The 23,300-nt window shown below is 45.6% G+C and overlaps 1 protein-coding gene across 1 annotated transcript; it reads right to left on the bottom strand.

The window, feature by feature from the left end:
* Positions 1-1,625: 1,625 nt before the first annotated feature.
* Positions 1,626-15,914, bottom strand: TUBAL3 (tubulin alpha like 3). The gene is made up of 4 exons (XM_085081912.1): positions 15,834-15,914; positions 10,079-10,322; positions 4,579-4,727; positions 1,626-2,960 (listed from the first exon to the last, which is right to left on the bottom strand). Exons 1-4 carry the CDS (start codon positions 15,834-15,836, stop codon positions 1,977-1,979), a joined length of 1,380 nt encoding a protein of 459 aa, XP_084938038.1. The 5' UTR covers positions 15,837-15,914; the 3' UTR covers positions 1,626-1,976.
* Positions 15,915-23,300: the final 7,386 nt, after the last annotated feature.

Here is a 23,300-nt window from a genome sequence, read left to right as displayed (position 1 = left end):
GGTTAAAGCTCCCCAAAACTCTGGGATTTTCCCCAAAATCCCTCTCATTCCAGCTCCCCAAAACTCTGGGATTTTCCCCAAAATCTCTCTCTATTCCAGCTCCCCAAACCCTGGGATTGTTCCCAGAATCCCTCTCATTCCAGCTCCCCAAAACCCTGGGATTTTCCCCAAAATGCCTCTCATTTCAGCTCCCCAAAACCCTGGGATTTTCCCCAAAATCCCTCTCCATTCCAGCTCCCCAAAAGCCTGGGATTGTTCCCAGAATTCTTCTCTATTCCAGCTCCCCAAAACCCTGGGATTTCCCCCAAAATCCCTCTCCATTCCAGCTCCCCAAAAACCCTGGGATTTTCCCCAAAATCCCTCTCTATTCCAGCTCCCCAAAACCCTGGGATTTTCCCCAAAATCCTTCTCTATTCCAGCTCCCCAAAACCCTGGGATTTTCCCCAAAATCCCTCTCATTCCAACTCCCCAAAATCCCTCTCGTTCCAGCTTCCCAAAAACCCTGGGATTGTTTCCAGAATCCCTCTCATTCCAGCTCCCCAAAAACCCCGAGATTTTCCCCAGAATTCCTCTCTATTCCAGCACACAAAACCCTGGGATTTTCCCCAAAATCCTTCTCCATTCCAGCTCCCCAAAACCCCTGGGATTTTCCCAAAATACCTCTCCATTCCAGCTCCCCAAAGCGCTGGGATTTTCCCCAAAATCCCTCTCATTCCAGCTCCCCACACCCTGGGATTTTCCCCAAAATCCCTCTCATTCCAGCTCCCCACACTCTGGGATTTTCCCCAAAATCCCTCTCATTTCAGCTCCCCAAACCCTGGGATTGTTCCCAAAATCCCTCTCTATTCCAGCTCCCCAAACCCTGGGATTTTCCCCAAAATGCCTCTCATTTCAGCTTCCCAAAACTCTGGGATTTTCCCCAAAATCCCTTGCCATTCCAACTCCCCAAAACCCTGGGATTTTCCCCAAAATCCCTCTCATTTCAGCTCCCCAAACCCTGGGATTGTTCCCAGAATCCCTCTCCATTCCAGCTCCCCAAAACCCTGGGATTTTCCCCAAAATTCCTCTCCTTCCTTTTCCTGGTTGCCACCTCCTCCCTGCTCCTGCTGCCACCACCCCTGGCCTTTTAGGGCCACCAAAGGGATCCTCCCACCTCCCTCTCCCAAAAACCACACAGGAATATTCCCTCTCCCTCTCCCCATTCCTGGCTGGACCTCCCCATGCAGATTTTGGGAACATTTCCCAAATCCAGGACTTCCTCAGGCAACACCTGAGCTCCCCCAAAAGCGGTGAAGAGGCCAAATCCCTCCAAAAAACACTCCCCACAATTCCCAGTGATTCCCTGATCCCAGACAAATCCCTCCAAAAAACACTCTCCACAATTCCCAGTGATTCCCTGATCCCAGACAGGATTCCCTGCCTGCTGTGGGAAGGTGAGCAGAGCAAATCCAGACAGAGATTCCCACAGGATATAGGACATTTCCCCCACAGCTGTAATTAGGGTTGATGACTCTCACCCTCATCAGCATTTGCTTTTCTCCTCAGGGCAGCACCACACAAACACCCAAGGAATCCAAGGAACCTGAAATCCAAGGAGTTCAGAGCCAAAAAAACCCCAAAAAAAAGTCTTTATTCACATACAAAAAGCCAGTTGCATAGGTGCATCTCTAATTCCAAAGTGCTTTTACAATAAAAAGCCAGAGAGAGAGAGTTTGCCATTCCTGCCCTTGTGGCATTCCCTGGATATTAGCATTAATTGGGATCTCCTGGCCAGGCAGGATGTCAGGACTGAGTCAGACCTTGGTTCAGCCTCACTCATCAAGACACAGAAGAAGCTCAAGACACCCAAACTAGGCAAGCAGGGAAGGTTTAAAGCATCAAACAGTGGCCATCGAGGTCCAGGCTGATCCTTCAGCACCTCCAGGCCTTCAGGAGGGAAGATTTGGATTCCAGCTGAGCTCCAGCCCCTCAGTTTGTCAATATTCATCCTCCTCACCCTCCTCCTCCTCTCCATCTGCCCAGTCCCTTCCGACCTCCTCGTAATCCTTCTCCAAGGCCGCCAGGTCCTCCCTGGCCTCGGAGAACTCGCCCTCCTCCATGCCCTCCCCGACATACCAGTGCACGAAGGCTCTCTTGGCGTACATCAGGTCAAACTTGTGGTCAAGCCTGGCCCAAGCCTCGGCGATGGCCGTGGTGTTGCTCAGCATGCAGACCGCCCGCTGGACCTTAGCCAGGTCACCTCCAGGCACCACGGTGGGGGGCTGGTAGTTGATGCCCACCTTGAACCCGGTGGGACACCAGTCCACGAACTGGATGGAGCGGCGCGTCTTGAGGGCGGCGATGGCGGCGTTGACGTCCTTGGGGACGACGTCCCCGCGGTACAGCAGGCAGCACGCCATGTACTTGCCGCGGCGAGGGTCGCACTTGACCATCTGGTTGTTGGGCTCGAAGCAGGCGTTGGTGATCTCCGGCACGGAGAGCTGCTCGTGGTAAGCCTTCTCGGCCGAGACGATGGGCGCGTAGGTGGTCAGCGGGAAGTGGATGCGCGGGTAGGGCACCAGGTTGGTCTGGAACTCGATGAGGTCCACGTTGAGGGCGCCGTTGAAGCGCAGCGAGGCGGTGACCGAGGACACGATCTGGCCGATCAGCCTGTTGAGGTTGGCGTAGGTGGGGCGCTCGATGTCCAGGTTGCGGTGGCAGATGTCGTAGATGGCCTCGTTGTCCACCATGAAGGAGCAGTCCGAGTGCTCCAGCGTGGTGTGGGTGGTCAGGATGGAGTTGTAGGGCTCCACCACGGCCGTGGAGACCTGCGGGGCTGGGTACACCGAGAACTCCAGCTTGGATTTCTTGCTGTACTCCACGGAGAGTCGCTCCATGAGCAGGGAGGTGAAGCCGGAGCCGGTTCCTCCCCCGAAGCTGTGGAAGACCAGGAAGCCTTGGAGTCCACTGCACTGGTCAGCCTGCAGCAGAATGTTGGATGTTTATCCCTTTGAGGAATGGGACAACTATCCCAGGAATATTGGATATTTATTCCTTTAAAGACTGGGATAACTATCCCAAGAATATGGATATTTATCCCTTTAAGGACTGGGATAACTATCCCAAGAATACGGATATTTATCCCTTCAAAACTGGGATAACTATCCCAAGAAAATGGATATTTATCCATTTAAGGACTGGGATAACTATCCCAAGAATATGGATATTTATCCCTTTAAGGACTGGGATAACTATCCCAAGAATACGGATATTTATCCCTTCAAAACTGGGATAACTATCCCAAGAAAATAGACATTTATCCTTTCAAGCACTGGAATAACTATCCCAAGGATAATGGATATTTATCCCTTTAAGGACTGGAATAACTATCCCAAGAAAATGGATATTTATCCCTTCAAAACTGGGATAACTATCCCAAGAAAATAGACATTTATCCCTTTAAGGACTGAGATAACTATCCCAAGAAAATGGATATTTATCCCTTTAAAGATTTGGATAACTACCCCAAGAAAATGGATATTTCTCCCTTTAAAGACTGGGATAACTACACCAAGAATGTTGGATATTTATCTATCTATCTATTTCAGAACTGGGATAACTATCCCAAGAAAATGGATATTTATCCCTTTAACAACTGGGATAACTATCCAAAGGATAGGGATATTTCTCCCTTTAAGGAACAAAATAACTATGCCAAGAATATTGGATATTTAACCCTGTAAGTACTGGGATAACTATCCCAAGAAAATAGACATTTATCCCTTCAAGGACTGGGATAACTACCCCAAGAAAATGGATATTTCTCCCTTTAAAGACTGGGATAACTACGCCAAGAATATTGGATATTTATCTATCTATCTATTTCAGAACTGGGATAACTATCCCAAGAAAATGGGTATTTATCCCTTTTAGGACTGGGATAACTATCCAAAGCATAGGGATATTTTTCCCTTTAAGGAACAAAATAACTCTGCCAAGAATATTGGATATTTAACCCCGTAAGTATGCCAAGAAAAAGGATATTAATCCCTGTAAGGACTGGGATAAATATCCCAAGAATAATGGATATTTGTCCCTTCAAAGACTGGGATAACTATCCCAAAAAAAAGGATATTTCACCCTGTAAGGACTGGGATAACTATCCCAATAAAATGGACATTTATCCCTTCAAAGGCTGGAATAACTACCCCAAGAAAATAGACATTTATCCCTTCAAGCACTGGAATAACTATCCCAAGGATAATGGATATTTATCCCTTTAAGGACTGGAATAACTATCCCAAGAAAATGGATATTTATCTATTTAAGGACTGGAATAACTGTCCCAGGAAAATGGATATTTATCTATTTAAGGACTGGAATAACTACACCAGGAAAATGGATATTTCTCCCTTTAAGGATTGGGATAAGAATCCCAAGCAATACAGCAAGAAATCCCGCTTAGAGCGCTCACTCCATTTTTTTCACATTTTTTTTCCTTACCACTTTTTCATTTCAAGACTCTGACCCCAAACCCAACGTCCAACCGCACCACCCAAAATACACTATTTCACCCCAAAACCTCGCGTTTTCCCTCACCATTTTGCGGATCCTGCTGAGCACGGTGTCGATGATCTCCTTCCCGATGGTGTAGTGGCCGCGGGCGTAGTTGTTGGCAGCATCCTCCTTGCCGCTGATGAGCTGCTCGGGGTGGAAGAGGCCGTGGTAGGTCCCCGTGCGGATCTCGTCTGCCCCAGGAGCCACCAGGGAGAGCAGAACACAGAGAAGGTGTTGGGGAAGATGAACTAGGAAAGCCTTGCAGATATGATTACCTTGCAAAAGATGCTGAGAATATGGAAAGTGTAAATGAAATTGAGATGAAGACAAGGTGTGAGTTGAAGAGTGTGGCTAGCACAGACCTTTCCCGTGAGAATTCATTTCTCTCTCTTCTCCCTGTGTTTTATAAACAAAGATAAAGTTTGGATGTTATTAAAAACAGTTTCTCGGGATGTGGACAGTTCAGGCCTGGCCAATCAGGCCTAGGGGGAGGCTTTGAACTGAACAATCTGGGTGACCTTTGAAAAGTCTATATAAGTTGGAATTAAATAATAAATTCTTTTCTTGATGCCACACTTTGAACCTGGATCTTCTCACTCTGCTAGCGGCTCAACAGCGACAGAAGAGTGACTAGGAAACAATGGTTTGGCCACTGAAGGGAATCTCCCTGCTTGATAGAACATTGCCCTCTGCCTGGGCAGCTCCAAAGGTCACAGCAGACCCTGCCTGCCTGGTAGAGATCCCAAAAAGCAGTTTTTTAAGGTTTAAAATATAACCCCATATGGCAATGGGATGATTCTTATAGGTTGAATGTCGCTGTTGAGCCGCTAGCAGAGAGAGAAGACCCGGTTCTCCGTGTGGCATGAAAAGAGAGCATTTTATTATTTAATTCCAACTTATAGAGACTTTTCAAAGGTCACTCAGATTGGTCAGTCAGAAACCTCCCCCTAGGCAGATTGGCCAGGCCTGAACTGTCCACATCCCAAGAAACTGTTTTTAATAACATCCAAACTTTACCTTTGTTTATAAAACACAGGAAGAAGAGAGAAAAGAATTCTCATGGGAAAGGTCTGTGCTAGCCACAGTTGTATGTAAATGTTGTAGGGTCTGTAGCTTGTCTCAGATCGGTTCAAGAGAATTAGAATATTCAACACAGAAGATGATTTAAGGTTTAAAAGATAACCCTGTACAGTAATGTGATGATTCTTATAGGTTGAGTGTAAATGCTGTAGGGTTTGTAGCTTGTCTCAGATCGGTTCAAGAGAATTAGAATATTCAACACAGAAGATGATTTATTGTATTGTAAACAGCAAATTGCTCTCTTTCTGCCTCTCTCCCTCTCTCTCTTGCCTCTCTGAGCTGCTCTAGGTTAGCAGGTTTCTCACCCCCACTCTCCTTCACAACAAACCCCCATGCTCTAAACCTAGCTTTAGAGATCTCTTGTTTCTATTCCATCCTCATAACCAAATCCCACAGAGTTCAATCCCACAAGAAGGTTCTGGGTGACTTGGGGCTGGCAGGATGTCCTCCCCTCCCCTGCAGCAGGACATTCCCTGCCGCTGCTGAACCGCCAGATTGGCGTGAAGAGCCATGCCAATCAAATGTGGCAGAATTCTGATTTTATTATTTAATTCTAAAACTTATACTTTCAAAGATCGTCCAGATTGGGTCGATTCAAAACCTCCCCCTAGGCTGATTGGCCAGGTTTGAACTGACTATCCTTCCAGAGAGCATTTCAATAACATCCAAACTTTATCTTTGTTTATAGAACACAGGAAGAAGAAGAGAAAAATTCCCATGGGAAATTCCACAATTCCCCACCCTTCTCTCTCTGCTGGGTGGCAGAAGATGGATAACTCTGGTTGGGTTGGCAGCCTGGCTGAGGTTATCTGTTGGCACCTGAAAGTCTAAAAATATATTATTATATAATTATAATAATAATAATTCATATTGTGGAATGAAGAGAGAATATGGGAAAATAAAATACAATTTTAGTGACCACACAAGGCACACTTTTACACTATAAAAATGTGGAATGAACAGAGAATGTGGGAAATACTAATTTTGGTGAGCACCCAAGGCACACTTTTACACTATAAAAACTCACAGGTTTTCACAAAAGGTAGAAGTTTTTCTACATGGATACTGAAGAAAATCCTCTCCCCAGAGTCTGGCTGCAGCTCTGTGGTAATTTCTTGCAGGACTGAGGGAGGATTCTGATGTATCCCAGCAGCAAAATTGGATTTTGGTAACATCATTGCTTTCCTAAAATTGTATTATTCTGGCTAGCTCATAATAATGAGAATAGGTTCCTTTCTTAACTTGCATTTTTAACTATTTTTATAGTTTTTGCAAGCATTTCCCCATAATTGCATTTTAGCTATTACAGTTTTGCAATTATACCTTTATTGTGTGTGTTCTATGATTGTATGTATGTCAGTCTGATCTCTGTTATTTTCTGTGTCTAATAAATGCTATTTTACATCACATTAGACTAATCAGCCAAATATCAAAGAACTGAATGAGCAGAAATTCATGTCTCCTGTCCCCATGCAGGACATCCCTCTGTCCTTCTGCTTCGTGGTGGAACAGATAACTCCACGGGGTCAGAAACCCAGCAGGAGGTTATCTCGTGGTGCTTGAAGGTCTGAGACCTCTAACCTTGAATTCGTGTTTTAGTGTAAAATGGGAGTGAAAATATATACGAGCGAAAAAATGAGTGGAAAAAAAATGAGTGGAAAAAAAAAAAGAGTGAAAATAAATAAGAGTGAAAATATGAGTGAAAATAAATAAGAGTGAAAATACGAGTGAAAATAAATAAGAGTGAAAATATGAGTGAAAATAAATAAGAATGAAAATAAATATGAGTGAAAATAAGAGTCTTGGGGTGCTAACCACCTTAATTAAAGTTCCTGCCTGCTGCTAGAAGCCTGAAAAACAGCAGAAATTCATAAAATTCCTGTCTCAGATGTATGGCAGCAGGACAGAACCAAACCCATGGAATGTCCACCAGGAGGTCATGGAATGACAGAGCAAAACCCATGGAATGTCCACCAGGAGGTCATGGAAAGACAGAACCAAACCCATGGAATGTCCACCAGGAGGTCAAGGAAAGACAGAGCCAAACCCATGGAATGTCCACCAGGAGGTCATGGAAAGACAGAGCATGGAATGTCCACCAGGAGGTCATGGAATGACAGAACAAAACCCATGGAATGTCCACCAGGAGGTCAAGGAATGACAGAGCCAAACCCATGGAATGTCCACCAGGAGGTCATGGAAAGACAGAGCAAAACCCATGGAATGTCCACCAGGAGGTCATGGGATGACAGAACCAAACCCATGGAATGTCCACCAGGAGGTCAAGGAAAGACAGAGCCAAACCCATGGAATGGCCACCAGGAGGTCATGGGATGACAGAGCATGGAATGTCCACCAGGAGGTCATGGGATGACAGAGCCACACCCATGGAATGTCCACCAGGAGGTCATGGGATGACAGAGCAAAACCCATGGAATGTCCACCAGGAGGTCAAGGAATGACAGAGCATGGAATGTCCACCAGGAGGTCATGGAAAGACAGAACAAAACCCATGGAATGTCCACCAGGAGGTCAAGGAATGGCAGAACAAAAGCCATGGAATGTCCACCAGGAGGTCATGGGATGACAGAGCCAAACCCATGGAATGTCCACCAGGAGGTCATGGAATGGTTGTGGGAATAATGGAAAGGGGAGGAATAAACTCATCCAGGTATGGTCCAACCATGATTCCATCTTCACCCTGAAACCCTAAATTAATCAATTAATCTGATTTAATGAGTTAGGACAATCCCAGCATTATTTTGGGATTAGTTCCCACAGGCAGCTCGTTCCAAAGCACCTGGAAAATTCCAGAAGCTCCAACTCCATCCTCTGCTCCCCTGAGCTGAAGGAAGACACAAAAACCCTCCAGAGTTGACATTTCCACCTGACCCAACCTCAGGTCAGCAGCACCTCCAGAGGGTTTTTAAATCCACTTTAAATCCACTTTAAATCCACTCCATCCCAGTCTTGGACACACTCCATGTTCTCCCGGCTCACTCATTAAGTTCTCCATTTAATTCCTTAACGAGGTGTCTCAAAATTAAGCAGAACCCAAACAAAAGGCTGCAATCCTGTCATTAGGACTAATGAGTCACATCCCGGATGGGAAGATAGGAGGAGAAGCCTGGGAGGCAGAAGCAGGTGGTTGGACTGGGAGTCATTTCCAATTAAAAAAATAAAATTATTATTTTCTAGGAAGACACCTCAAATTGAAGGGCCACGATTCAATTGGAAATAATTGGAGTCATTTCCAATTAACAAAATAAAATTATTATTTTCTAGGAAGACACCCTAAATCGAAGGGCCATGATTCAAGTGGAAATAATTGGAGTCATTTCCAATCAAAAAAATAAAATTATTATTTTCTAGGAAGACACTCTAAATTGAAATGCCACGATTTTGTCGAACACCCAGAGATCCCCAAGGGAGCTGGAAGGGAAAATCTTCTCAGATTAATCAGGTTGGAAAAGATCTCCAAGACCAAGTCCAACCTTTGGCCAAACAGGACACCAAATTCCCACAAACTCGTGGAATGTGTGACATTCCAAAGGTTCCATTCTGCCCAAAGGTGCTTCGTGAGGGTCGTTAGAACCAGATGTGCCACATCTGGCCTTGGGATGCTGGAATTCAGGCCAGAGCCACCAAGGTGGACAAATCCAGGTTGGTAAATGACTTCCCACCTGCTGAAGGTCCAGCTCAGGACAGCAGGTCCCAAAAGGAGGGAGCAACCATGGATTTGTCACTCCTGGTCCCTTTGGAAGTGTCAATTCCGTCTCCTTCCAAAGGCTGGGGAGGTCTCACCAGAGCAGAGGAGTGGAACAACACCAAGGAAGGGCTGGGAATCGTGGATGAAGGGTTGGGAATCAATCAATCAATCAATCATGGATGAAGGGCTGGGAATCAATCAATCAATCAATCATGGATGAAGGGCTGGGAATCAATCAATCAATCAATCATGGATGAAGGGCTGGGAATCAATCAATCAATCATGGATGAAGGGCTGGGAATCAATCAATCAATCATGGATGAAGGGCTGGGAATCAATCAATCAATCATGGATGAAGGGCTGGGAATCAATCAATCAATCATGGATGAAGGGCTGGGAATCAATCAATCATGGATGAAGGGCTGGGAATCAATCAATCATGGATGAAGGGCTGGGAATCAATCAATCAATCATGGATGAAGGGCTGGGAATCAATCAATCAATCATGGATGAAGGGCTGGGAATCAATCAATCAATCATGGATGAAGGGCTGGGAATCAATCAATCAATCATGGATGAAGGGCTGGGAATCAATCAATCATGGATGAAGGGCTGGGAATCAATCAATCATGGATGAAGGGCTGGGAACCATGGAAGAAGGGCTGGTAACTACGGATGAAGGGCTGGGAATCATGGATGACGGGTTAGAAATCATGGAAGAAGATGCCACCACCCCCAGACTCCCATCTTTACCGATGACTGTGGGCTCCAAGTCGATGAACACCGCCCGAGGAACGTGCTTGCCGGACGCCGTCTCGCAGAAGAAGGTCTCGAAGGAGGAATCCACTTGCTGGGAGTTGGGATCCATGGATTTCACCTGCCTGGAGCTGGGAATGGTCCCGTCGGCCTGGATCCCGTGCTCCAGGCAGTAGAGCTCCCAGCAGGCGTTGCCCATCTGCACCCCGGCCTGCCCGATGTGGATGGAAATGCACTCCCTCTGGAAAAGGGAAACGGGGAGTTTTAGACGTCCTGAGGGTTGGGATTAGGAATTCCAAACCCCCATGGCTCTCCTCGGGGCGTGGGAACAGGGAGGGAAATGAGGGAAATGAAAGGAGGGAAATAAATAATGAGGGAAATGAAAGGAGGGAAATAAATAATGAGGGAAATGAAAGGAGGGAAATGAGGGAAATGAGAGAAATGAAAGGAGGGAAATAAATAATGAGGGAAATGAGGGAAATAATGAGGAAAATGAGGGAAACAACAAGGGAAATTATGAGGGAAATGAGGGAAACAGGCGCCTTCCGCCCGCCACAGGGAGCTGGAGCGGGGATAAAACCAGGATCTGCATCCCTAGGAAAGGCTCTCCCAGCCCAGGGAAGGAGGAAGGAAGGAGCTGCTGGCTCCATGCTGAGGCAGGAAGCAGCTGAGCAGCTCTGGCTCCTCCACATCCCAATGGGACAGCAGGGACAGGCTGCTCATCCCAAAAAAAACTAGGGAAAGGCAGAGCCAGGCTGGAGTCAGAGCAGGGAAGAGGCTGGAGGAAACAGGGATTGCCCTGGGGCAGAACAATCCTGATTTTTCCAGGTCACCCCAGCAGCCTCTGGCTCCAGGGAAGCACTGCAAGGACTCAATCCTGATTTTTCCAGGTCATCCCAGCAGCTCCAGGGAAGCACTGCAGGGATTGGCGTCCTCTGGAGCCTCCCTGGGCACTTTGGGTTGTTGTGCTTCCCTGGGTAATTACAATCTGCTGCTTCCACCACGCCGAGATCAAAGGGATGGCAGAACCTCCTGTCCCAGCTCTGAGAGGAGAATCCCAGTGCTGCTTCCCAAGGGAGGTGATTCCACCTGGAATGACAGCTGGTCCCAGTGTTTGGGACATCCTTGGGCAGCTTGGCTCGGGTGTCACCTCACCCCACCCAGAGCTGGGGAGTCCACAGGGAACATCTCGGGGTGGTGGGAACATCTCAGGGAGTTGGGAACGTCTCGGGGTGGTGGGAACGTCTCGGGGAGGTGAGGAATACCTTGGGGTGGTGGGGACATCTTGAGGTGGTGGGAATGTCTCGGGGTGGTGGGAAATGTCTCAGAGAGTTGGGAACATCTCGGGGTGGAGGGAACGTCTCGGGGTGGAGGGAACGTCTCGGGGTGGTGGGAACATGGGAACATCTCGGGGTGGTGAGGATGTCTCAGGGTGGAGGGAACGTCTCGGGGTGGAGGGAACGTCTGAAGGAGGTGAGAACATCTCAGGGTGGTGAGGAACGTCTCAGGGTGGAGGGGAACGTCTCGGGGTGGAGGGAACGTCTCGGGGTGGAGGGAACGTCTCGGGGTGGAGGGAACGTCTCGGGGTGGAGGGAACCTCTCGGGGTGGAGGGAACCTCTCGGGGTGGAGGGAACCTCTCGGGGTGGAGGGAACCTCTCGGGGTGGAGGGAACCTCTCGGGGTGGAGGGAACCTCTCGGGGTGGAGGGAACCTCTCGGGGTGGTGGGGACAGCAGATCCCAAATCTCCATGGAAATCAGATTATCACAACCATCCCAAACGCCCAGGGAGTCTCCAGAAAACTCCAGCTGGACATCCCTGAGCACCAACCCCTCACGGCAGGGAAAGGACCCAATGCCACTGCTCCATTCTCCAAGATTTTCCTGTCCCTCCAGCAGCTCCAAAGGCCACCAAACGCCCAGGATGAAGCAAAGCAAGGCTGGGTGGACACTGCTGGGACATGGGGACACCAACCCTTCACCCAGAGGTGCCTGAACACCCCAAATCCCAGTGCGGGCCGAGACCCTGAGTTCTGTGGGGTGTGGAGGCTGTTGGGACCAGAAACTGTTGTGATCAGAAACTGTTGGGATTGGGGGCTGCTGGAATCAGAAATTGTTGGGATCAGAAACCATCGGGATAAGAGATTACTGGAATCAGAAACTGTTGGGATAAGGAGTTACTGGGATCAGAAACTCCTGGGATCGGGGTCTGCTGGGATCAGAAATTGTTGGGGTCGGGGGTTGTGGGGATCAGAAACTCTTGGGATCGGGAGCTTCTGGGATCAGAAATTGTTGGGATCGGGGGTTACTGGGATCAGAAACTCTTGGGATCAGAAACTGTTGGGGTCAGAAATTGCTGGGATCAGAAACTCTTGGAATAAGAGATTACTGGAATCAGAAATTGTTGGGATCGGGGGCTGCTGGGATCAGAAATTGTTAGGATCAGGAGCTACTGGGATCAGAAACCCTTGGAATAAGAGATGGATCAGAAACTGTTGGGATCAGAAACTGTTGGGATCAGAAACTGTTGGGATCAGAAACTGTTGGGATCAGAAACTGTTGGGATCAGAAACTGTTGGGATCAGAAACTGTTGGGATCAGAAACTGTTGGGATCAGAAACTGTTGGGATCAGAAACTGTTGGGATCAGAAACTGTTGGGATCAGAAACTGGTGGGATCAGAAACTGTTGGGATCAGAAACTGTTGGGATCAGAAACTGTTGGGATCAGAAACTGTTGGGATCAGAAACTGTTGGGATCAGAAACTGTTGGGATCAGAAACTGTTGGGATCAGAAACTGTTGGGATCAGAAACTGTTGGGATCAGGGGTTGTTGGGATCAGAAACCCTTGGGATCAGAGCTGCTGCTCTCCCAGCTGCCCCCCGCACTATGCAGGCAATGCCGGCTGCCCAGCCCAGCCCAGCCCAGCATGGTTGCAATAACTCCCATCCCACATCTCCCAGCTCTTCCCAGGAACAGCTGCTCCTCTCCCCAAATCCCAAAAATCCCACTCCCAGCACCTGCTGCACGGGGAGCGCCGGAATTCACAGCCCAGAGCTCGGGGAACGGCAACAAAGGGGAGGAAAAATCAGATTTCAGAAGGGGGAAATCGAATTTCAAAAGGGGGAAATCGAATTTCAAGAGGGGGAAATCAAATTTCCAAAGGGGGAATTAGATTTCCAATGCGGGAAATCATCCAATTTCCAAAGGGGGAAATCATCGAATTTCAAAAGGGGGAAATCCAATTTCAAAAGGGGGAAATCAAATTTCAAAAGGGGGAAATCAAATTTCAAAAGGGGGAAATCAAATTTCAAAAGGGGGAAATCAAATTTCAAAAGGGGGAAATCACCACATTTCAAAAGGGGGAAATCATCTAATTTCAAAAGCGGGAAATCAAATTTCAAAAGGGGGAAAATCAAATTTCAAAAGGGGGAAAATCAAATTTCAAAAGGGGGAAAATCAAATTTCAAAAGGGGGAAAATCAAATTTCAAAAGGGGGAAAATCAAATTTCAAAAGGGGGAAAATCAAATTTCAAAAGGGGGAAAATCAAATTTCAAAAGCGGGAGCTGCTTGACGTTTTTATTATTAAAAGGTTTTCCACCCCTTTGAAACATTAAAATTAATAGAGGATTTTTTTTATTATTTTTAAATTTTTGGAGTTCCCAAGCTTTCCAACATTTGCATCCAGCTGGATTGCTTTTTCCAGACTCTGCCTGTTGTTTTCCAGCTGATTTTCCCATCGGGAACACCATGGAAATATTTAACTGTTTTCCAGCCAGGCCAGACCAGAAATCCACACATTAAAGGAAAAGTTCAAAGGCAAATCCCTGGGAGTTGCTTTGAAGTTGGTTTTTTTTCCCCATTTGCAACCAGCAGATTTGGTTGTTTTTTTTTTTCCAAGTTGCTCCTTTGCATCCATTAAAAAAAAAAAAAAAAATAAAAATACCAGTTGGGATCCTCTTTCCAAAAAAAGTTTCAGCTGGGTGAGCCAGAAATGGTCAGGATTGCAGATTTTTATTTTAATTTTAAACCTCCTGCTGAATCCACTTCAATTTCCCAGCTGCAAACTTTTTTGGAGCAAGGAATTCCATCAAAAAAACGACGAGGGAAAAGTGGGATTTTTAGATTTTTATCCATTTAATATCTGATCCCAAAGGTTTAGGGCAGACAAAGGCAACATGGCAGCTCATTCCTCAGGAAAAAAATAAATAAATTTTAAAAAAACCCTAAAGGTTGTGCTTGTTGCACTCAGTGGAAATGTTTAAATTTGGGGGGAAAAGGGAGCAGAAAGAGGAAAAAATTCAGATTTTCATCTACCACGCTGTCGAGTGAAAACACCCCAAAAAAATTGAAATAAATTCCATAAAAATTCCAAAATCCCAACTTTTAAAGGAGCCAGAAACTTTCCAGCCCCCAGCCCAGGAGCTGCAAACTCCCAGGGGAAAATCCAAGAGGAATTCCCAATCCCATCCCTCACTTTTCCCTTACAAGGAGCAAACCCTAAATCAATAAAAACCCCAAAACACCCAAAAATCCCACAGAGCTGCTGGGAATTCCCACTGCAGGCAGAAAGGAGAAGGAAAAAGGATCAGAATTCCCAGAAAACAGCTGGAAAAAGTGGGAAAAATTGGGAATTTGGAAATCCAAGAGGAATTCCCTAACACTCCAATGACTTTTCCCTTACAAGGAGCAAACCCTGAATCCATAAATACCCAAAAATCCCACAAAGCTGCTGGGAATTCCCATTCCCGGCAAAAAGGAGAAGGAAAAAAACTCAGAACTCCCAGAAAACAGTGGGAAAAGTGGGAAAAATTGGGAATTTGGAAATCCAGGAGGAATTCCCAATCCCATCCCTCACTATTCCCATATAAGGAGCAAACCCTAAATGAACAAAACCCCAAAATACCCCAAAATCCCACAGAGCTGCTGGGAATTCCCATTCCCGGCTGAAAGGAGAAGGCAAAAAGTTCCAAACCCTCGGAAAACAGTGGGAAAAGTGGGAAAAATTGGGAATTTCGAAATCCAAGAGGAATTCCCTAACACTCCAATCACTTTTCCCTAATAAGGAGCAAATCCTGAATGAACAAAACCCCCAAAATACCCAAAAATCCCTCAAAGCTGCTGGGAATTCCCATTCCCAGCAGAAAAGAGAAGGAAAAAAAGTTCCAAACCCTCAGAAAAAAGTGGGAAAAACTGGGAATTTCGAGGAATTCCCAAGCACTCCAATCACTTTTCCCTTACAAGGAGCAAACCCTGAATCCATAAATACCCAAAAATCCCACAGAGCTGCTCAGAATTCCCATTCCCGGCAGAAAGGAGAAGGAAAAAAAGTTCCAAACCCTCGGAAAACAGTGGGAAAAGTGGGAGAACTTGGGAATTCCGCTTGGATTTTGAAATTCCCAAGCACTCCAACCACTTTTCCCAAATAAGGAGCAAATCCTGAATGAATAAAACCCCCAAAATACCCAAAAATCCCTCAAAGCTGCTGGGAATTCCCATTCCCGGCAGAAAGGAGAAGGAAAAAAAGTTCCAAACCCTCAGAAAAAAGTGGGGAAAATTGGGAATTTCGAAATCCAGGAGGAATTCCCAATCCCACCCCTCACTTTTCCCTTACAAGGAGCAAACCCTAAATCCATAAATACCCAAAAATCCCACAGAGCTGCTCAGAATTCCCATTCCCGGCAGAAAGGAGAAGGAAAAAAAGTTCCAAACCCTCGGGAAAAAGTGGGAAAAGTTGGGAATTGGGAGCCTTACCATGGTGAGCTGCCGAGGGAAGCAGAGCAGCTGCCGGTTTGACTCGAAATTCCCAACTCGCTGCAGTTTCCTTTGGCTCCACCTGGGGAGGAAATGATTGCTGAGAGTTTAAAGGGGCAGAGAGGCTTTTCCTGCCAGCCGGGAATGGGGGAAAGTGGGGAGAAAACTGGGGGAAAGTTGGGGGAAAATTGGGGTAAAATGTGGATTAAATTGGGGTAAAGTTGGGGTAAAATGGGGAGAAAATGGGGAGAAAATTGGGGTAAAATGTGGATTAAATTGGGGTAAAATGGGGAGAAAATGGGGAGAAAATTGGGATTAAATTGGGGTAAAGTTGGGATTAAATTTGGATTAAATTGGGGTAAAATTTGGATTAAATTGGGGTAAAGTTGGGATTAAATGGAGATAAAATTGGGATTAAATTGGGGGAAAATTGGGATGAAACTGGGGCAAAATTGGGATAAATTGGGGTAAAAATGGGGTAAAGTTGGGATAAAATGGGGATAAAATTGGGGTTAAATTGGGGTAAAATTGGGATTCAATTGGGGTAAAGTTGGGAGAAAATTGGGATAAAATTGGGGTAAAATCAGGATAAATTGGGAGAAAATTGGGATAAAATTGGGGTAAAATTGGGATTAAATGGAGATAAAATTAGGATAAAATGGAAAAAAATTGGGATAAAATTGGGATAAAATTGGGGTAAAATTGGGATTAAATTGGGGTAAAATTGGGAGAAAATTGGGGTAAAGTTGGGATAAAATTGGGGTAAAATTGGAATAAAGTTTGGATTAAATTGGGATAAAATTGGGGTAAAAATGGGGGTAAAATTGGGATTAAATTGGGGTAAAATTGGGATAAAATTTGGATTAAATGGAGATAAAATTGGGATAAAATTGGGATAAAATTGGGATAAAATGGGGATAAAATTAGGATAAAATCTGGATAAAATCAGGATAAAATCAGGATAAAATTGGGATACAATCGGGATAAAAACAGGATAAAAACAGGATAAAATCGGGATAAAATCAGGATAAAATCAGGATAAAATCCTCTTTAGCTGGATGAAAAATTTCTCTGATTAAACTCATTGCAGTGGGAATTTATTTTTCCTTTTTTTAATAAGGATTTTAATGGAGTAGGAGGGAAAAATTTTGATTTTAAACTTTGGGGTTTGGCTAAAAAAAAGAGAAATCTGTAAAGATTTTATGCTTCCATGTAATTCACTTTCTCCAGCAGGAACAATCCAACCCTCATCCCAAAATTATTTAGGATGATTTTCCCCTTTTTCCCATCATTATTTGGGATTATTTTCCCTTTATCCCATCCAGGCACAGGACACAGGGAATGGCTTCCCACTGCCAGAGGGCAGGGATGGATGGGATCTTGGGAATTAGGAATTCCTGGCTGGGATGGAATTCCCAGAGAAGCTGTGGCTGCCCCTGGATCCCTGGGATGGCCAAGGTCCCAACCTGGGATAGGGAAAGTCTCTCTGCCTATAGGATGAGATGATTTTTAAGGTCCTTTCCAACCCAAACCCTTCTGTCACCCTGTGGTTTCCTCTTCAACAAGAGGCAAAAGAGGATAAAGTAGAAATGATGATGACAGTGATGATGATGATGATGAAGAAGGATGATGATGATGATGACAATGATGATGATGAAGAATGATGATGATGATGATGATGATGAAGAATGATGATGATGACAATGATGATGATGAAGAATGATGATGATGATGATGATGATGAAGAATGATGATGATGAAGATGATGATGATGAAGATGATGATGATGACAATGATGATGATGAAGAATGATGATGATGATGATGATGACAATGATGATGATGATGATGAAGATGATGATGAAGAATGATGATTATGACTAAGAAGATGATGATGATGATGACAATGATGATGATGATGAAGAATGATGATGATGATGATGACGATGATGATGATGATGATGAAGGATGATGATGATGAAGATGATGACAATGATGATGATGAAGAATGAAGATGATGATGAAGAATGATGATGATGAAGATGATGACAATGATGATGATGAAGAATGAAGATGATGATGAAGAATGATGATGATGAAGAATGATGATGAAGATGATGATGAAGAATGATGATGATGATGACAATGATGATGATGAAGAATGATGATGATGATGATGATGACAGTGATGATGACGATGATGATGATGAAGATGATGACAATGATGATGATGAAGAATGATGATGATGATGATGAAGAATGATGATGAAGATGATGATGATGATGACGATGATGATGATGATGAAGATGAAGATGCTGCTGAGTTCCCATCCCAGCCCTGAGCTGCTTCTCTCTCCCTGCAAAGCCTTCCCAGAGTCACCAGCCTGGGACAGTGGGAGGTGACCCTGGATGGCAGAGGTGGCACTGGGTGATCCTTGAGCTCCTCCCAACCCAACCCATCCCACAATCCCACGACTGGAATGTTGTCCTCTTGCTGTTCTCCTCTCCCACCACACCCTTGGCTCCTCAGAGCCTTCAGGATGGATTCCACCAGGAGAAACACCTGGAAATCCCATCCTGGAATTTTCTTTGCCCTCCTGACCTCCCCAACATTGATTTTAGCAGAGAAATCATCTCATTCCTCCCCCAAGCACCTCTCAGGGTCTGCTCTGAGCTCTCCAAGCTGCTGGAAAAAGCATTTCCAAATTCCATGGCTCACTGCCCTGCAGGGTTCAGAGCTCAGGGCTGCAGCTGAACACAAAGAACAGGAGTTTGGGAAGTGGGAAGGAAAAGGGAATCGCTGGAGATGGTGGTGGAAGGGAGAGCCTGGCTGGGATTTCAGCTCCAAGTGAGAAATTTGGGGGTTTTTCCCCTTGGGAATTAGGAATCAAAAGAGGGAATTGCTGGAGCTGGTTGTGGCAGAGAGAACCTGAGTGGGATTTCAGCTCCAAGTCAAAAATTGGGATTTTTCCCTCAGGAAATGGGAAGGAAAATAGGGAATTGCTGCAGTTGATGGCAGCAGAGAGAATCAGCCTGGGATTTCAGCTCCAGGTCAAAAATTTTGAATTTTTTTCTCAAGAAATGGGAAAGAAAGGAGAGAAATGCTGGAGCTGGTGGTGGCAGAGAGAACCTGATTGGGATTTCAGCTCCAGGTCAAAAATTGGGAGTTTTTTCTCAAGAAATGGGAAGGAAAATAGGGAATTGCTGGGTGGCAGAGAGAACCTGACTTGAATTTCAGCCACAAATCAAAATTTTGGGATTTTTTTTCTCAGGAAATGGGAAGGAAAATAGGGAATTGCTGCAGCTGATGGCAGCAGAGAGAATCAGCCTGGGATTTCAGCTCCAGGTCAAAAATTGGGATTTTTTTCCTCGGGAAATGGGAAGGAAAAGAGATGGTGGAGATGGTGGTGGAAGGGAGAACCTGCCTGGGATTTCAGCTCCAAGTGAAAAATTTGGGTTTTTTTTTTTACTTGGGAGAAAGTGGGAAAGTTCCCAAAGCAGGGGGAGACACCAGTTTGGGGGTGGCTGCTGTGAAAAATCAGGAGAAGGACTGGGAAGGTGATAAGGAATTTGGCAGGTGGAGATCAAATGGGTGAAAATGTGAATATTATATATCTATATCCCCTAAGCCAATGGAAATTAAATGCTCAGCAAGGCACCAGAATTTTGCTGAAGTGCTCAGGTTTGAACCCAAATGGAAACTCCACAATTAAACCTGCGCTGGAATCAAATCAGAAAAATAAATTCCCTTCTCTTTGGCATCGTGTCATGCTGAGGCTGAGTCCTCTGGCAGGCTCAGAGCGCCCCAGGAATGCTCCCTCTCCATCCCAGAGGTGTCTTTCCCCCAAAAAAAACCCCACAAATTCTGTCTCAAACCTTCAAATCCACAAATCCATCTGGTTTTGTGCAACACTCTGGCAGCTGGAAGAGGGGAGCACCTCTCAATCCAGCTTCCACTAACTCAGAGAGCTGAACTTGTGGGTTGAGTGCGTCTGAAAAACCCATTTGGGATTCTTTAGTCAACCACAGCTTTTTGTGGGGTTTTTAATGGGTTTCCAAAGGAATTTAATGGGTTTCAAAGGATTTCAGCTGCCCAGAAGTTGAGCTCAACCTGATGAACCTGATGGAGTGAGAAAAGCTGATCCAGCACCGTCTGGGCTGCCAGAGTTGTTAAAAAGATATTTTTTTTTTTTGCCAAATCTGTCTGGTGGAAAGGGGGATTTGCACTGCAGAGGAGATATTTATCTGATTTATCTGATTTATCAGTGATTTATCAGCAGAGATAAGCTGTGCTCTGTTCTAGGGATGTCACCCCAAGAGGTGACACCCTCATCCCCTCCAAAACTCCCACTTTTCAGAGGGAAAAGGCAGAAATGGAGGAAAATCCCAACCTCAGTGGATTTGGGATAGATTTCCATCTGATTCCCTCAGCTCAGAGTATCCAAACCTTCCCCCAGCTCCTGGCTGGGAGCACCACTGAACCTCCTGCTGGCTTTCCAAGGCAGCATTTGGGGATTTGCTGCTCTGTCTGGCCAAAAAAACTGCTTTTTCCAGATTGAAAGATCTCACTCCACATAATTTAGGCAGTGGATTTGTGCCAGGAGTCAGCTCAGGCACAAAACACACCCTTTACATCCCCTGGGTGTGTTTTGGGGTGAAATTTGGGGAGTTGAGCTGATTTCTGAAGGTTTTTTTTTTTTTCCTTTTTGCAGGAAGAAGCTGTTTCTCCTCCACTATTTTGCTGCTTTTTGCCTTTTCCTTTTTGCAGGAAGAAGCTTTTTCTCCATCAATATTTTGCTTTTTTTTTTCCCTTTTCCTTTTTGCAGGAAGAAGCTTTTTCTCCCCCAATATTTTGCTGGTTTTTGCCTTTTCCTTTTTGCAGGAAGAAGCTTTTTCTCCTCCACTATTTTGCTGCTTTTTGCTTTTTCCTTTTTGCAGGAAGAAGCTTTTTCTCCCCCAATATTTTGCTTTTTTTTGCCTTTTCCTTTTTTCAGGAAGAAGCTTTTTCTCCATCAATATTTTGCTGTTTTTCCCCTTTTCCTTTTTTCAGGAAGAAGCTTTTTCTCCCCCAATATTTTGTTGGTTTTTCCCTTTTCCTTTTTGCAGGAAGAAGCTTTTTCTCCCCCAATATTTTGCTTTTTTTTTTGCCTTTTCCTTTTTGCAGGAAGAAGCTTTTTCTCCCCCAATATTTTGCTTTTTTTTTGCCTTTTCTGGCAGGACTGAGGCTGTTGCTCCCCTCCAGGTGCTGTGGGGTGCTGGATTTGTGTCCAGGGAGGAGAAAAGTGGGAAGAGGAGGATGGAGGAGAGAAAGATCACAGAATCACAGAATATCCTGAGCTGAAGGGAATTCAAGGATCATCTAAAGGATCATCCAAAGATTATCTAGACCAATTCCTGCCCAGACACCCCAAAATCCCACCCTGTCCCTGGGAATGTTGTCCAAACCCTGCTGGAGCAGTTTTGGGAATGTTCCCATTCCCTGGGAGCTGTTCAGTGCCTCACCACCCTCTGAGGGAAAAACCTTTCCCTAAAATTCCCTAAAATCCAACCTAAAACTGCCCTGAATGAGCACAATGGCTGGATTTTGGCAGGAATGGTGTGGCCAGTGTCAGCGAATCTGCAGGGAAAACAAAAACATTCCAACAACATTTTGATGTTAGAGAGTCAAGGCATTGCTTTATTTTCTGGCCAGGATGTTGTTCTGGCCAGGATGTACCACAGAAATCATCTCATCCACACACAGCCTGGCTGTGCAGAGAGAATCATTCCAGGATACATGGATTTACTAGATTTTTCAGATATTTTTTACAGTAAAAATACATAGCAATGTATTGGGTCAGTGTTCATTGGGCCAGAGCTGAGCAAACCCCCAGTATTCAGTTTCCCATTGGATCTGAATCTCCTCACCTCTGATGCTAATTAGATTTTTCATTCTCCAATTTTCCTCTCAGTCCTTTCCTGCCCAGATGTCTTCAGCCCTGCTGGAGGTGCTCTGGGGTAGCTGTTTGTAGATAAACACTGCTGTCTGCTGATCTGCTGAAAGCATTTATTTTTGGGTTTCGTTATCTTTATCTTTATATCTTTATCTTTATCTTCATCTTTATCTATCTGTCTTTCTTGATCTTTATCATCTTTATCTTTATCTTTTACCTTTATCTTTATCATCTTTATCTTTATCTATCTTTATCTTTTACCTTCATCTTTATCTATCTGTCTTTCTTGATCTTTATCATCTTTATCTTTATCATCCTTATCTTTTACCTTTATCTGTATCATCTTTATCTTTATCTATCTTTATTTTTTACCTTTATCTTTTGGGTTCCTCCCAGTCTGTTGATCTGCTGAGTCCATCACACCTCACCTGGTAGAACAATGCCCTGGAAAGAAACCTAAAATTCCTTTTCCTGGGGTAAAGAGAAACAAAACCTTTGACCAAAGTTATACAAATTTTTAACCTGCTATATTTTCCAACACCAGCAGGACTGGGGAAGTGATTTTTTCCCCATGCTGGGCGTTGGTGAGGAATCACCTCAGTGCTGTGTCAGCTCTGAGCTCCTCAGAGGGGCTGGAGGTGTGCAGGGAAGGGAATGGAGCTGGGAAGGGAATGGAAAACTCCTGAGGGAGCTGGGAAAGGAGCTGAGCCTGGAGCAGAGGGGATCAGGGGGACCTTGTGGCTCTGCACAGCTGTGACAGGAGGGGACAGCCGGGGGGTCAGGCTGTGCTCCAGGGAACAGGGACAGCAGGAGAGGGAACAGCCTCAGGCTGGCCAGGGGAGGAAAATGTGTGGATATTGGGAATTTCCTTCATGGAAAGGGTTGATAGGAGTTGGAAAAAGCTGCCCAGGGAGGTTTGGAGTTGCCAGCCCTGGAGGTGTCCAGGGAATTCCTGGATGTGGCACTCAGAGCTCTGGGCTGGGGACAAGGTGGGGATCAGGCACAGGCTGGACTCGATGGTCTCAGAGGACTTTTCCAGCCTCAAAAACCCTGGAATATCCCCTGGAATGTCGCAGAACTCTGGAATATCCCCTGGAACATCGCAGAACTCTGGAATATTCCCTGAAATATCGCAGAACAGAGCGCGATGCCTCAATAACTGGAATATTCCCCTGGAATATCGCAGAACTCTGGAATATTCCTGCAATATCGCAGAACAGAGTGTGATGTCTCAATAAACCTGTAATATCCCTGCAATATCGCAGAACAGAGCGCGATGCCTCAACAAACCTGTAATTTCCCTGCAACACCTCAGACCAGCGCGATCCCCTCACGCTGCCTCAGTTTCCCCTCAGCCGCTCCGAGCGCTCCGCCAGGGGGCGCCGCGACCCCCGGAGCCCTCACAGCCCGCGCCCCTCTGGCCACGCCCTCGCGCTTTCTGATTGGTCTGCACCCCGCTCTGGACACGCCCACGAAGGTGCTGATTGGCCAGCATCGCCGCCGCCGCCATTTTCAAACGGCCGCCGCCGCCATTT

The sequence above is a fragment of the Lichenostomus cassidix genome, chromosome 1Aa (genome assembly GCF_008360975.1).
Source record: "Lichenostomus cassidix isolate B80296 chromosome 1Aa, HeHo_3.0, whole genome shotgun sequence".
In the NCBI taxonomy this organism is placed as follows: domain Eukaryota; kingdom Metazoa; phylum Chordata; class Aves; order Passeriformes; family Meliphagidae; genus Lichenostomus; species Lichenostomus cassidix.
Note: the sequence above shows the minus strand (reverse complement) of the source record. Positions and strands in the feature narration are given on the sequence as shown.